This window comes from Armigeres subalbatus, chromosome 3 (assembly GCF_024139115.2).
Source record: "Armigeres subalbatus isolate Guangzhou_Male chromosome 3, GZ_Asu_2, whole genome shotgun sequence".
NCBI lineage: Eukaryota > Metazoa > Arthropoda > Insecta > Diptera > Culicidae > Armigeres > Armigeres subalbatus.
In genome coordinates this window covers 189,875,498-189,888,154 of record NC_085141.1, presented here as the reverse complement: position 1 = coordinate 189,888,154, position 12,657 = coordinate 189,875,498, and the positions used below count along the sequence as shown (strand labels likewise).

General features: G+C 45.8%; 1 protein-coding gene across 4 annotated transcripts in view; it reads left to right on the top strand.

Moving 5' to 3' along the window:
* LOC134219685 (protein PALS1) overlaps positions 1-9,773 on the top strand; it is a 118,867-nt gene extending 109,094 nt beyond the window's left edge. For 2 of the 4 annotated variants that reach the window (XM_062698503.1, XM_062698505.1), the window contains exons 5-11: positions 508-691; positions 753-967; positions 1,037-1,324; positions 1,382-2,276; positions 2,341-2,472; positions 8,343-8,524; positions 8,599-9,773. In XM_062698503.1, the coding sequence (XP_062554487.1) occupies positions 508-691; positions 753-967; positions 1,037-1,324; positions 1,382-2,276; positions 2,341-2,472; positions 8,343-8,524; positions 8,599-8,778 (2,076 nt within the window). In that variant the 3' untranslated portion in view covers positions 8,779-9,773. Of the gene's footprint in view, positions 1-507; positions 692-752; positions 968-1,036; positions 2,277-2,340; positions 2,473-8,342; positions 8,525-8,598 lie in introns of all 4 variants that reach the window. The other 2 variants (XM_062698502.1, XM_062698504.1) reach the window with 1 other exon arrangement.
* Positions 9,774-12,657: the final 2,884 nt, after the last annotated feature.

Sequence of the window (12,657 nt, the reverse complement as noted above, 5' to 3'; positions counted from 1 at the left end):
TCGTAAATGCTGCACCAAATACAGATGATTATAGCCACATGTGTGATTCAAGTGCGACCTTGCTAATTGCCAACTAGTCGACGGGTAGACCGTTTTATATGTGTCTAACTTTGGCGCGTTACCAATCTTCAGCAAACGGCATCCAGTCACTTTCACTTCGTCGTTTTTCATTCGTTCGTTCCTTCTTGCTAAAATCGCAAAAAGCAGAAATGAAACACCGCTTCGATAGTAACCAACGAGCCAACCAATAATAGATAGCGATCGATTTGCCTGCCTCGGACTGGCCCACCGCATAGCTGGGTAACACCCTGCCCGGCTCGACATGATCGTAACCGATTATGGCGGCAAAGTTGCCAACGGCAGCAGTGGGGGCAACAGTCTGATGCACTCTAATTCTTTCTACATGCAGAAACAGGCGAGTTAACCTTTGCGATACCAAACATGTGTAAATGTGCATTGATGCAAGGCAATGTTGTAACACGGATTTTTTCTATCTCCAATCAACAGGAGCAATTGCGCAGACGACGGGAAGAGGAGGAACGAATAGCAGCTCAGAATGACTTCCTGCGAAACAGCATCAGGGGTTCGCAGAAACTGCGACACTTGCAGGACAACCCGATTGTGGATAAACCCACCATAGGCGTTGATAACGAGGCCTACGCGGAAGATGAAGAACCAGAAAAGGTCATCGGTAAGTTCAATATTGATATCAAGTCGTATCACTAAATAATCATAAACATTTTGTTTTCTAGGGTATGGGGAGCTGGTATCGGCATTGCAGCGATTACAGGGTCACCTCAACAAACATGGTTTGGCCGCACTCGCTGGTAGAGTAACGGCGGCGCAAAGCTTACTGTTGGGTCCCGGTATTGCACGTGCTCTCGCTGCTCGGACCGCCGTTCTGGAGAGGAGACGACCACGAATACAAAACCCCATTTGCTCAAATGCTCAGGCACTAGCTAAGGACGTGAGTATCAACTGTTAAGTTCTGATCTTGTATTTTCCTACAAATGAAACAATCTTTTCAAACTTGTAGTGCGTCGAATCCCTGGCTCAGTCAAGTACACCAGCTGCAATAGAACTATGTGATCTGCTCTCGACGTACGAAATGGAAGGACTGCTGCAGGCGCACGATCGTATTGCGTCAACCACCGATCGCTCGCCAGCCTTTGGAGTCAGTGCAGTCAGTCAGAATCCTGCGGTGCCATTGCCATTGAACAATAATACGATGACCAGCGCTACTCCGGTCAAACCGACATCAGTTTTGCCATCTATTCCAAATAATACTAGCTTAGTTAATAACAATAACAATAATATAGCCAAGGTAGCATTCCTTTCTCCAATTAGTATTTGGATTACTATTACCATTTATTCATTGCAGCGTGAACCTATGAGCGTTCCTCTCGGTGTTCTGCGGGACGGAAGTCAGGATCATATACGAATAATACAAATCGAGAAATCTTCAGAACCCCTGGGGGCTACCATTCGGAACGAAGGAGAAGCCGTAGTTATAGGCCGAGTTGTACGCGGAGGAGCAGCGGAGAAGTCAGGACTTCTGCACGAGGGGGATGAACTGCTCGAAGTGAATGGCATTGAAATGCGTGGGAAATCGATTAATGATGTTTGTGCACTGCTCAGTGCAATGACAGGGACCCTCACGTTTCTCGTGGTGCCCGCCAGTAGACCTCCATTGGATCCAACAGTACGTGGAGGAACACGCACTGGATCATGCGCCGTATTACACGTTAGAGCACACTTCGACTACGATCCGGAGGATGATCGATATATACCGTGCCGAGAGCTTGGCATCAGTTTTCAGAAGGGAGACGTATTACATGTGATATCCCGGGACGATCCAAACTGGTGGCAAGCGTATCGAGAAGGAGAAGAAGATCAAACTCTGGCCGGTTTGATACCCAGTCAGTCGTTCCAGCACCTGTGTGAATCCATGAAATTGGCCAACGCCGGTGAAGTCGGTTTGAGGGCACGTCGGGATGCCAATGGAAAAGCTGGTGGATTCACACTACTTTGCGCCCGAAAGGGACAGAAGAAGAAAAAGAAGGCCAGTAGCGAACACGGTTATCCTTTGTACGCCACTGCCACCGCCGAAGATCCGGAACCGGAAGAAATCCTAACGTACGAGGAAGTTGCCCTGTACTATCCACGTGCATCTCACAAACGGCCGATAGTGCTCATCGGTCCGCCCAACATTGGACGACACGAGCTTCGACAAAGGCTGATGGCCGATTCGGAACGATTTGCTGCTGCCATTCCTCGTAGGATCACGCTGAAGTTTCGGTTTTGAAGCATCTGCTAACTTGTTTACATTTTTCTCCGCAGATACATCCCGTCCTCAGCGCGAGGGGGAAATTCCTGGACAGGACTATCACTTCATTTCAAGACAGCAGTTTGAAGCCGATATACTTGGCAGGAAGTTCGTCGAACATGGCGAATACGAGAAGGCGTATTACGGTTAGTATGAATTATTGTACATAGGTGTCGTCATTATTGGGTCATATAAAAACAACGTCTTCGATATCGGTTCTGTCTCTTGTTTCTGAGTGTAATGAAACCATATCTTGAATGTAGATAGAAAAATGTTTGCATCACATTGCATTTATTCCGTTGGCTGCCTGAGAGACAATATCAAGTGGGATTTATGAACGAAAACTTTACCACAGATCAAATGCCCGCACATCACGTAATTTATTTGTATCCGCTAGAAACTCCTTCAGTCACTAAATAATAATAAGTTTTGAGCACCTTATGGGGTACATAGAGCCAATGTAGAAGATCTCCATCCTAGGTGGCTGCTCGTTATGTATAGCCTTGACCTTGGACAAGGTTAGATTCCTGAAGACTTCCTATTTCTTTGTTAAAGCTCACAGATTTCGCCTCTGCTTTTTCGTGATGTGTGGTCAGCCCACCTCCATTTACGCTCTAGAATTTCTGTTGATATCGGTTTTGATGGCATCGATGGCATAGTGCTCAGGATCCAGTTTTGAAGCCCGATTCATGAAACGGAGATATCGGTTTATAAATACGCGCAGCTTCTGCTTAATCTCAGCAGATAGTTACATACCAAGTGATCTCCGGCGTCCAACAACACAGATTTCACGTTAAAGTCTAATCTGATTGGATCTCCAGATACATATGTCGTAAACCAGCAAACACAGTATTAGCCTTTTTGTCAACCAATCTTCAGAGAATGTGCAGCGTCCACCGGGCGAGTAACGTGTGGGTTATTTTAGTCGCGATCGGGCAGCAGGGACTATGTCTAAGGGCTTGACGATCCCTCCCCAGGCCATCTGCGAGTTGTGGGGCTTGCCTAGGATGTGGTGGGGTTTGACAGTGGATCCTGTTAAATTCCTATAAAAAGCTGCATGTATCCGCAAGTAGGCCCCACCAAAGCGACCATGTGCCGCTCAAAGCGCACAAGCCCAAGTCCTGTTGTTAGGTGGGACGCTAAACAGCCCTGACACGACGGCCCTCCGACGAGACAGGAGGTTTGCACAGGCCCAATAAGCTGCCTGGAAAACCAATAATTACGAACAATATAAGAGATAATGCGACTCGATATAATCGGCAAAGACCTAGGCGACGAATAAAGGATCACGATTGGAAGCTTGGAACATGGAACTGCAAGGCGCTAGGTTTCGCAGGTTGCGACAGGATGATCTACGATGAATTACATCCCCGCAACTTTGACGTCGTGGCGCTGCAGGAGATTTGCTGGACAGGACAGAAAGTGTGGAAAAGCGGCTACCTTCTACCAAAGCTGTGGCACTACCAACGAGCTGGGAACCGAAGTGTTCTACGCACAGCTGGAGCAGACATACGATGGATGCCCACTGCGGGAAGTCAAAATCGTCATCGGTGACATGAACGCACAGGTAGGAAGGGAGGAAATGTATAGACCGGTCATCGGACCGGATAGTCTACACACCGTATAGAATGACAACGGCCAACGATGCATAAACTTCGCAGCCTCCCGCGGCCGCAGCCTCCCAACCAAGAAACGGAAAACCAAATCGACCACGTTCTAATCGACGGTAAATTCTTCTCCGACATCACGAACGTCCGCACTTACCGCAGTGCGAATATTGAATCCGACCACTACCTCGTTGAAATATGCCTGCGCTCAAAACTCTCGACGGTGTACAACACGCGTCGAAGTCGGACGCCGCGGCTTAACATTGAGCGGCTACAAGAGGTAGACTAGCCCAATAATACGCGCAGCAACTGGAAATGGCACTCCCAACGGAAAAGCAGCTAGGCGCAGCGTCTCTTGAAGATGGCTGGAGAGATATTCGATCCGCCATTGGTAGCACCGCAACCGCTGCACTTGGCACGGTGCCCCCGGATCAGAGAAACGACTGGTATGACGGCGAATGTGAGAAGTTAGTAGAAGACGAGAATGCAGCATGGGCGAGATTGCTGCAACACCGCACGAGGGCGAACGAGGCACGATATAAACGCGCAGGACATAATTCTACCGGCTCCGGATCTCCAGGGAATCCAGGAGGAGATTGGCCGGCTGAAGAACAACAAAGCCCCTGGGGTTGACCAACTACCAGGAGAGCTGGCTAGAACGCTGCACTGGGTCCGTACCAAGGTTTGGGAGGAGGAAGTTTTGCCGCAGGAGTGGATGGAAAGTCTCGTGTGTCCCATCTACAAAAAGGGCGATAAGCTGGATTGCAGCAACTACCGCGCAATCACATTGCTGAACGTCGCCTACAAGGTACTCTCCCAAATTTTATGCCGTCGACTAGCACCAAGCAGTACCAGGCGGGTTTTATGGACGAACGCTCCACCAAAATGCCGCGAATACAACGTGCCCACACAACATCTATTCATCGACTTCAAAGCCGCATAAGATACAATCGATCGGGACCAGCTATGGCAGCTAATTCACGAACACGGATTTCCGGATAAACTGACACGGTTGATCAAAGCGGCGATGGATCGGGTGATGTGCGTAGTTCGAGTTTCAGAGGCATTTTCGACTCTCTTCGAAACCCGCAGAGGGTTACGACAAAGTGATGGTCTTTCGTGTCTGCTATTCAACATCGCTTTGGAAGGGATAATACGAAGAGCAGGGATTAACACGAGTGGTACAATTTTCAATAAGTCCGTCCAGCTATTTGGCTTCGCCGACGACGAAGAGGGAAGCCAAGCAGATCGGACTAGTCATCAACACGTCGAAGGCGAAGTACATGATAGGAAGAGGTTCAAGAGAAGACAATGTGAGCCACCAACCGCGAGTTTGCATCGGTGGTGACGAAATCGAGGTGGTAGAAGAATTTGTGTACTAGGGCTCACTGGTGACTGCCGAAAATGACAACAGCAGAGAAATTCTGAGACGCATAGTGGCTGGAAATCGTACGTACTTTTGACTCCGCAAGACGCTCCGATCGAATAGAGTTCGCCGCCGTACCAAACTGACAATCTACAAAACGCTCATTAGACCGGTAGTCCTCTACGGACACGAGACCTGGACGATGCTCGTGGAGGACCAACTCGCACTTGGAGTTTTCGAAAGGAAAGTGCTGCGTACCATCTGTGGTGAGGTGCAGATGGCGGACGATACGTGGAGGAGGCGAATGAACCACGAGTTGCATCAGCTGTTGGGAGAACCATCCATCGTTCACACCGCGAAAATCGGACGATTGCGGTGGGCCGGGCACGTAGCCAGAATGTCGGACAGTAACCCGGTGAAAATGGTTCTCGACAACGATCCGACGAGCACAAGAAAGCGAGGTGCGCAGCGGGCAAGGTGGATCGATCAGGTGGAAGATGACTTGCGGACCCTCCGTAGACTGCGTGGTTGGCTACGTGTAGCCATGGACCGAGCCGAACGGAGAAGACTCTTATATACTGCACAGGCCACTTCGTCCTTAGTCTGAGTAAATAAATAATAACATATAATAATTTTAGTCGCGAGTCAGTGAAGTTGATGGGTCGTGCACTTCTAGAACGCGTCGTTTCTGTCGAAATAGGATTCTTTAAAAGCCGCTGAAGTGTTTGGATTACACTGAAATTGCGTAAAAAATGCGTAACGCCAAAAACCAGCGTGAAAAACGATTTAAACATGTCTCCACATGTCCCCGGACCCTTTTTATAGTCCGCTGTAAAAAAAACTTGGCGAAAAATCCGCGTGAATCCCGAAATCCGGTTAGAACGTAAGAACAACCCGTGTAAAAAACGACCCCAGTGTACGTGATGAAATGTGCTTTCGCCTATCAAGCAAAACACGTTGAATGCACGCGTTATCGTTTTTAATACGCATTGAGAGCGCGTTTGAGTGATAATTTTTTTCGTTTTAATGTCTTGATGTAGCGTCGTAAAATGAGGCCTGTACATTACCATCCGTCTTGTACCAAAGATTATCGGCATAATTTTTCTCTCCTTCTTTTGCGTGGCTGCTGCGGCTGCCATAGTTTTGTTTTTTTTTTTTGGCTGCATGGCAGGATGAATGGTAGAAAGAAATGTCAAATGAATTATCAGTCCATATTCCGAAGAATTTCCCAGGAATCTCCGAAGAATTTGCCTAGGTACTTGTGAAGATTTTTTTCCAAGGAAATTACGAAGTATTTGTCGAAGAAATTACAAAGATTTTTTCAAGGAAATTACGATGTTTTTTTCAAAAACTTTTAAAGATTTTCTCGCAGGAATTCCGAAGCATTTCGCTAAAAGTTTCCGGTGAAATTTCGGAAAATTTGCCGAAAAAATGCGGAAAACTTCCTTTAAATTAAAAAAAAATGTTCCAATTTTCAACAAATGACAGAAAATTTAATTACTCAAGAGAAAACTATAAAAATATCCGGCAATCAAATGCAATAAAATATTGCATCGTTGATTCACGCCGTCGGCTAAAATGATTCCCAGCGTGTCGTTGAAAACGCCGCCGCCGACGACGATTCATGAACCGGCACTTACCTCGACTGCCAAGATAATGAAAGTTTTCAAACTTCTTCACTGTATTCCTGGCAACCACTAGCTCTCAAGTTGTAGGGGTTGTTCGTGTTGATATCCAACGGTTTGGTCTTGCTGTCCTTGATAGTGAGAACTGCCGTAGAGTAGCGTTCGGCCAAGTCGTTCTGCTTACTCTGCATTATCTCGTCGATTACGATGAAGAACAGTTGCGGAAATAGAATACATTCTTGCCTCACCCCAGCGACTACCCTGCTGGAGTCAGACAAAGCTCCGTTGGTTATGCAGAAATCTGTACGTAAAAGCATCGATACCGGCCGACAATGTTATCCGGAACTTCCTTGCGTTTAAGGGTCCATAGCAGACATCCTCAGATTCATACTTTCTCCAGTCAGGTGCCAAAAGATATCGTTACTCATACGTCGGCCAAAAAGTCCACCCACTCTCGCTGTTCTGTCTGTAGCAACGTTTAACTTCTTTTTCTATAGCCGAATACCATCGACAGGACTCGCATTTGTGTCTTCTGGTTCCAGGTTGTACAAGTAATCCACTACATATTTTCACTGACTGCGCAGCTCACCAAGGTTGTTCTCGCTGGTTTTGATGGAGGCATTCTTGATTCCCATCCACTGCTCCTCTATGCTGCCTTTTTCCGGAACATTCAATTCGCGAGTTCTAAATTGTTGAAGGATCTTTTAACAGTTAGATCTTCTAATGGGCGTGTGTTGGAGCCTCTCCTTCTGCCGCTGAATCCGACCTCGCCAATTAGAAGGTGATGGTCAGCGCTGCGCTTATTACGGACATCAAGAAGCCTCTATCCATTTTCGACTAACGCAAATGAGGTTTATTGAGGCCCGCGTGATTTTTAAACTGATAGATGGAGAAAAAGCGACCCTCAAGTCATCATGTCGTTATTGCAGTAATTTCTGCAAACAGCTCTCCATTTTCGCTTATTTCCAACGACACACACATAGTCTATGTTCATAACCGCTCTATTAGGCCGTTACAAATATTTAATTAACTTTTTGTCCTACTGGTCTCCAAAAGCTCAAGCCCTCCCCCCCTTGGATAATAAAAAATAAATATTAAAATGAAAAAAATCAAAAAACTCCTCGGATTTGTTAAAGAATGTTTCGAAAATCCTTAAAATAATCCGAATTTTATTTTGTTGCCCCCTCAAAATATTATTTTTTGGCAAAAAAATCCAAGAGGGGGGGGGGGACAAAATAGATTTTAAATATTTGAATCGGCCTTATCAACTTTTCTGCATTTTCTTTGGTTTGCAGTCCGCAAGCTATGCTACGTGGGGAGAGCCAATATCAGCTGACCTGATCATTTTGCTCCATCAAAGCATTAAAATAATACCCTGATTTTATTCTGATTGCTGAATTTATGGTCCTTATCTACAGGTACATCTTTAGAGGCGATTCGAGCGGTGGTAGCTAGTGGAAAGATATGTGTGCTGAACCTTCATCCCCAGAGCCTAAAACTCCTGCGTTCCTCAGATTTGAAACCCTACACCGTTCTGGTGGCGCCACCAAGTTTAGAGAAGCTTCGCCAGAAGCGACTACGCGCCGGTGAACCGTACAAGGTATGAAGGATATAATCGTTTTCCACTTGATCAAGACATTCATAATCATTTTTCAATCTTTAATCCCACAACAGGAAGAGGAACTGAAGGAGATCATCGCCACGGCACGCGACATGGAAGCACGATGGGGCCACTTGTTCGACATGATTATAATCAACAATGACACGGAGCGAGCCTATCATCAGCTTCTCGCCGAAATAAACTCCCTCGAACGAGAACCACAATGGGTGCCAAGTAGCTGGCTGCATAACTAATTATTAGAGGTCAGTGATCCATTTTCTACTTAAATTACTTTTTTTGTTGTTTGTAAAGGAAAAGATACTATCGTTTAAGTCTGATATACTGAATAGTGAGCGTACGGATAAATTATCGTAATTTATGTAAGTAGATACCTAGGAACAAAAAACAAGCATTCCAATAGAAGAACAAACATGTCCAATGCATATATAACACTTGGAATGACGAAACTTGATGATTACTGAAAATCAAAACACGTTTATAGGAAGGTTGCAAATAAAACCCAATTAATAGTTAAGCAAAGTTGTTATTTTCGTTTTTAAAAACAGAGTATAAAAGATTTATTTTGTATTTAGATCATTTCCTGTAAAAATACATAGAAAGATTGTTTTATATGTAAATTTTATTTATCAGTCCATATTCTTGTACAATTATGGAGGAAAAACTGAACACAATAAAAGCAATTTCTAAATGTTATAAAACAAACTTAAAAATAGTCAACTCAAAAACCCCTTACATAATTCAATGAAAGTAACGCATTACAATATTTGATCAAAGCAAAATCGCAAGAAAAAAATATAAAAATCCATGATCCGGTTCTAAAATAATGGGAATAACAAAAATATTCGTGTTCACAATTTACTCTAGACAAAGGAACATCATACTAGCGATAACTAGCAGTAACAAATTGAAACAAAAGGAAAAAAACACAAAACAAAACATAGAAAAACCAGCTTAAATTCATCCACAAAGAGTTTAAAATCGATATTTTTGATACGTATTCAAGTGAAGTCGAGAATCGTTTGCAGTTAGCTGCCGATTAGTTTGCGACATTAAAGTACATTCTCTCCGGTCCGATAAAACCGCCTTCGAAAACAAAAATGAATAAAAAATGAGTAATATGGAAGTAAGAGGAATCAAGAAAATATTATTACGCTCAATATTATGCATGTATAGTCGTAATAACGAATAATAAACCACCAGAGAAATGAAGAAAAGATGATAACCAAAACTTGTTTTCTAGATGAGTTATTTCCTATCCGAATGCATTCCCGTATAACGTAAAACGATATGAGATATAGCGTCACTGTCACCTCGACAATGTTCCTCCGAAAAGCAAACGATCAGCTAGCCATTTTTACGACACTTACGAGCCCCACTGATAAACGCGACAGACCCAAACTTTACATACCCATACTCTAACGTCGCCATCTGAACTTGTGAGCGGTACCCAATCTAGGAGATATTGTCATCTGCTAGCGATGAGGTAATCGTTAGTTATCGTTATAGCAAAGGTAAAATTTGTTTTCTTTTGTAGCTGCTTCTTTCCTCCACTAACGAGTTTGAAACCGTTAGTAGTAGCAAGTGTCTTCAACGCGTGGGTAGTGGACTGAGGATCCCTAAACGCTAAACGTAGTCCTGCTGATATTCTTCGCGTAAAAAATGTGTAACTGCTAAATGATTAAAATCATTGTTGTCGTAATTCGAGATGCACCGAATATTCGGGCCGAATATTGGCACAATTTTGATTTTCCCGTATGTTCAGTTCGCCGTATAATTAACCGCGATATTCGGCCAAACAAGCTGAATATCTCAGATATTTCAAATAGGTTAGCATTAGCATTAGCATTGAGCATTTCGCCGTGACTTTCTCTTTGACGCATTTACCACCAGTCCAACCTTTGTTGCTTCACGTTTCAAGCGGGTGTACAGTTCTGCCACCTTTGCAAATGTTCGGCCGACAATGTCCATGTCATCCGCGAAACAAATAAATTGACTGGATCTGTTGAAAATTATACCCCGGCTGTTACACCCGGCTCTCCGCATGGCACCTTCTAGCGCAATGTTGAACAACAGGCACGAAAGTCTATCACCTTGTCTTAGTCCCCGGGAACGAACTGGAGTTTTCGCTCGAAATCTTCACACAGTTTTGCACACCATCCACCGTTGCGTTGATCAGTCTGGTAAGCTTCCCAGGGAAGCTGTTCTCGTCCATAATGTTCCATAGCTCTACGCGGTCTATACTGTCGTATGCCGCCTTGAAATCAACGAACAGATGGTGCGTTGGGACCTGGTATTCACGGCATTTTTGAAGGATTTGCCGTACAGTAAAGATCTGGTCGTTGTCGAGCGGCCATCAACGAAGCCGGCTTGATAACTTCCCACGAACTCGTTCACTAATGGTAACAGACGACGGAAGATGATCTGGGATATCACTTTGTAGGCGGCATTAAGGATGGTGATCGCTCGAAAGTTCTCACACTCCTCCGGTAGCAGTTCAGTTTCCCAGATTCTGACAGGCAGGTGGCTAGCTTTTCCGGGCCCATCTTGATGAGCTCAGCTCCGATACCACCCTTACCAGCTACTTTATTGGTCTTTAGCCTTTGGATAGCATCCTTAACTTCCCTCAAGGTGGGGGCTGGTTGGCTTCCATCGTCCGTTGAACTGACGTAGCCATCTCCTCCGCTGCCTTGACTTCCACTGCCTGTACTCTCAGCGCCATTCAAATGTTCCTTGTAGAGCTGCTTCCACCTTTCGATCACCACACGTTCGTCTGTTAAGATGCTCCCATCCTTATCCCGGCACATTTCGGCTCGCGGCACGAAGCCTTTGCGGGATGCGTTGAGCTTCTGGTAGATCTTGCGTGTTTCTTGAGAACTGCACAGCTGTTCCATCTCCTCGCACTCCGCTTCTTCCAGGCGGCGTTTCTTCTCCTGAAAAAGACGGGTCTGCTGTCTCTGCTTCCGTCTATAACGTTCCACATTCTGCCGGGTACCTTGCTGCAGTGCGACCGCCCGCGCTGCGTCCTTCTCCTCCAGAATCTGTCTGCACTCTTCGCCGAACCATCAGTACGTGGTCGATTTGTGATTCTGTCTGTAGTGGTGATCTCCAGGTGTACCGATACGGGAGGCTGTGTTGGAAGTAGGTGCTGCGAATGGCCATATTCTTGGAGGCGGCCGTTTTCGTTCGTCAGCCGGTGAGCGCTGAACTTCCCTATAGTCGGTCCAAACTCCTCCTCTTGGCCAACCTGAGCGTTCAAATCTCCTATTCATTTATTTTTCATTCAAATCTCCTATGATGATTTTGACGTCGTGGCTTGGACAGCTGTCATACTCATGTTCCAGCTGCGCGTAGAATGCGTCCTTATCATCATCAGAGCTTCCGGAGTGTGAGCTATGAACGTTGATTACGCTGAAGTTGAAGAACCGGCCTTTGATACTCAACCTGCACATTCTTTTATTGATCGGCCACCACCCGATCACGCGCCTTTGCATATCGCCCATCACTATGAAAGCTATTCCCAGCTCGTGTGTGTTGCCGCAGCTCTGGTAGATGATATGATTACCTCAAAACGTTCGCACCATTGATCCCTTCAACAAACCTCCTGCAGCGCTACGATGCCGAATCCACGGTCCTTGACCACATCGGCGAGTATGCGTGTGCTCCCGATGAAGTTGAGCGATTTGCAGTTCCACGAACCGAGTTTCCAATCGCTAGTCCCTTTTCGTCGCAGTGGTCTTCGCCGATGGTTCCGGTCCGTACTCTCTTGTTAATTGTTCGTTGCTTATGTTTTTTTAAAGGCTGGCTTGCAGGGCCTGACATCAAACCCCCTAAATTTCCGGAGGACAATTCCTCCATGGTGGACCATGGTGCACAGTTTCACTTAGAGTCCCTCGCTGGAACTCGGATGATGATCAGCCACCCCTAACATGGAGAACAGACGCTGTTGTGAGCCGATCCTGACATGGAGAACAGACGCTCAGTAAGATTTGCGCCTCCGCATAGGAACAAACCCCCCTTTCCTGTCAGCATACGACCATAGTTCCCACCGGGGTTGGTTACCCGATCTTCCCTAAGGTTGCTCGTATCCCGGCCAGAACCGCGGGGAAGTAGGG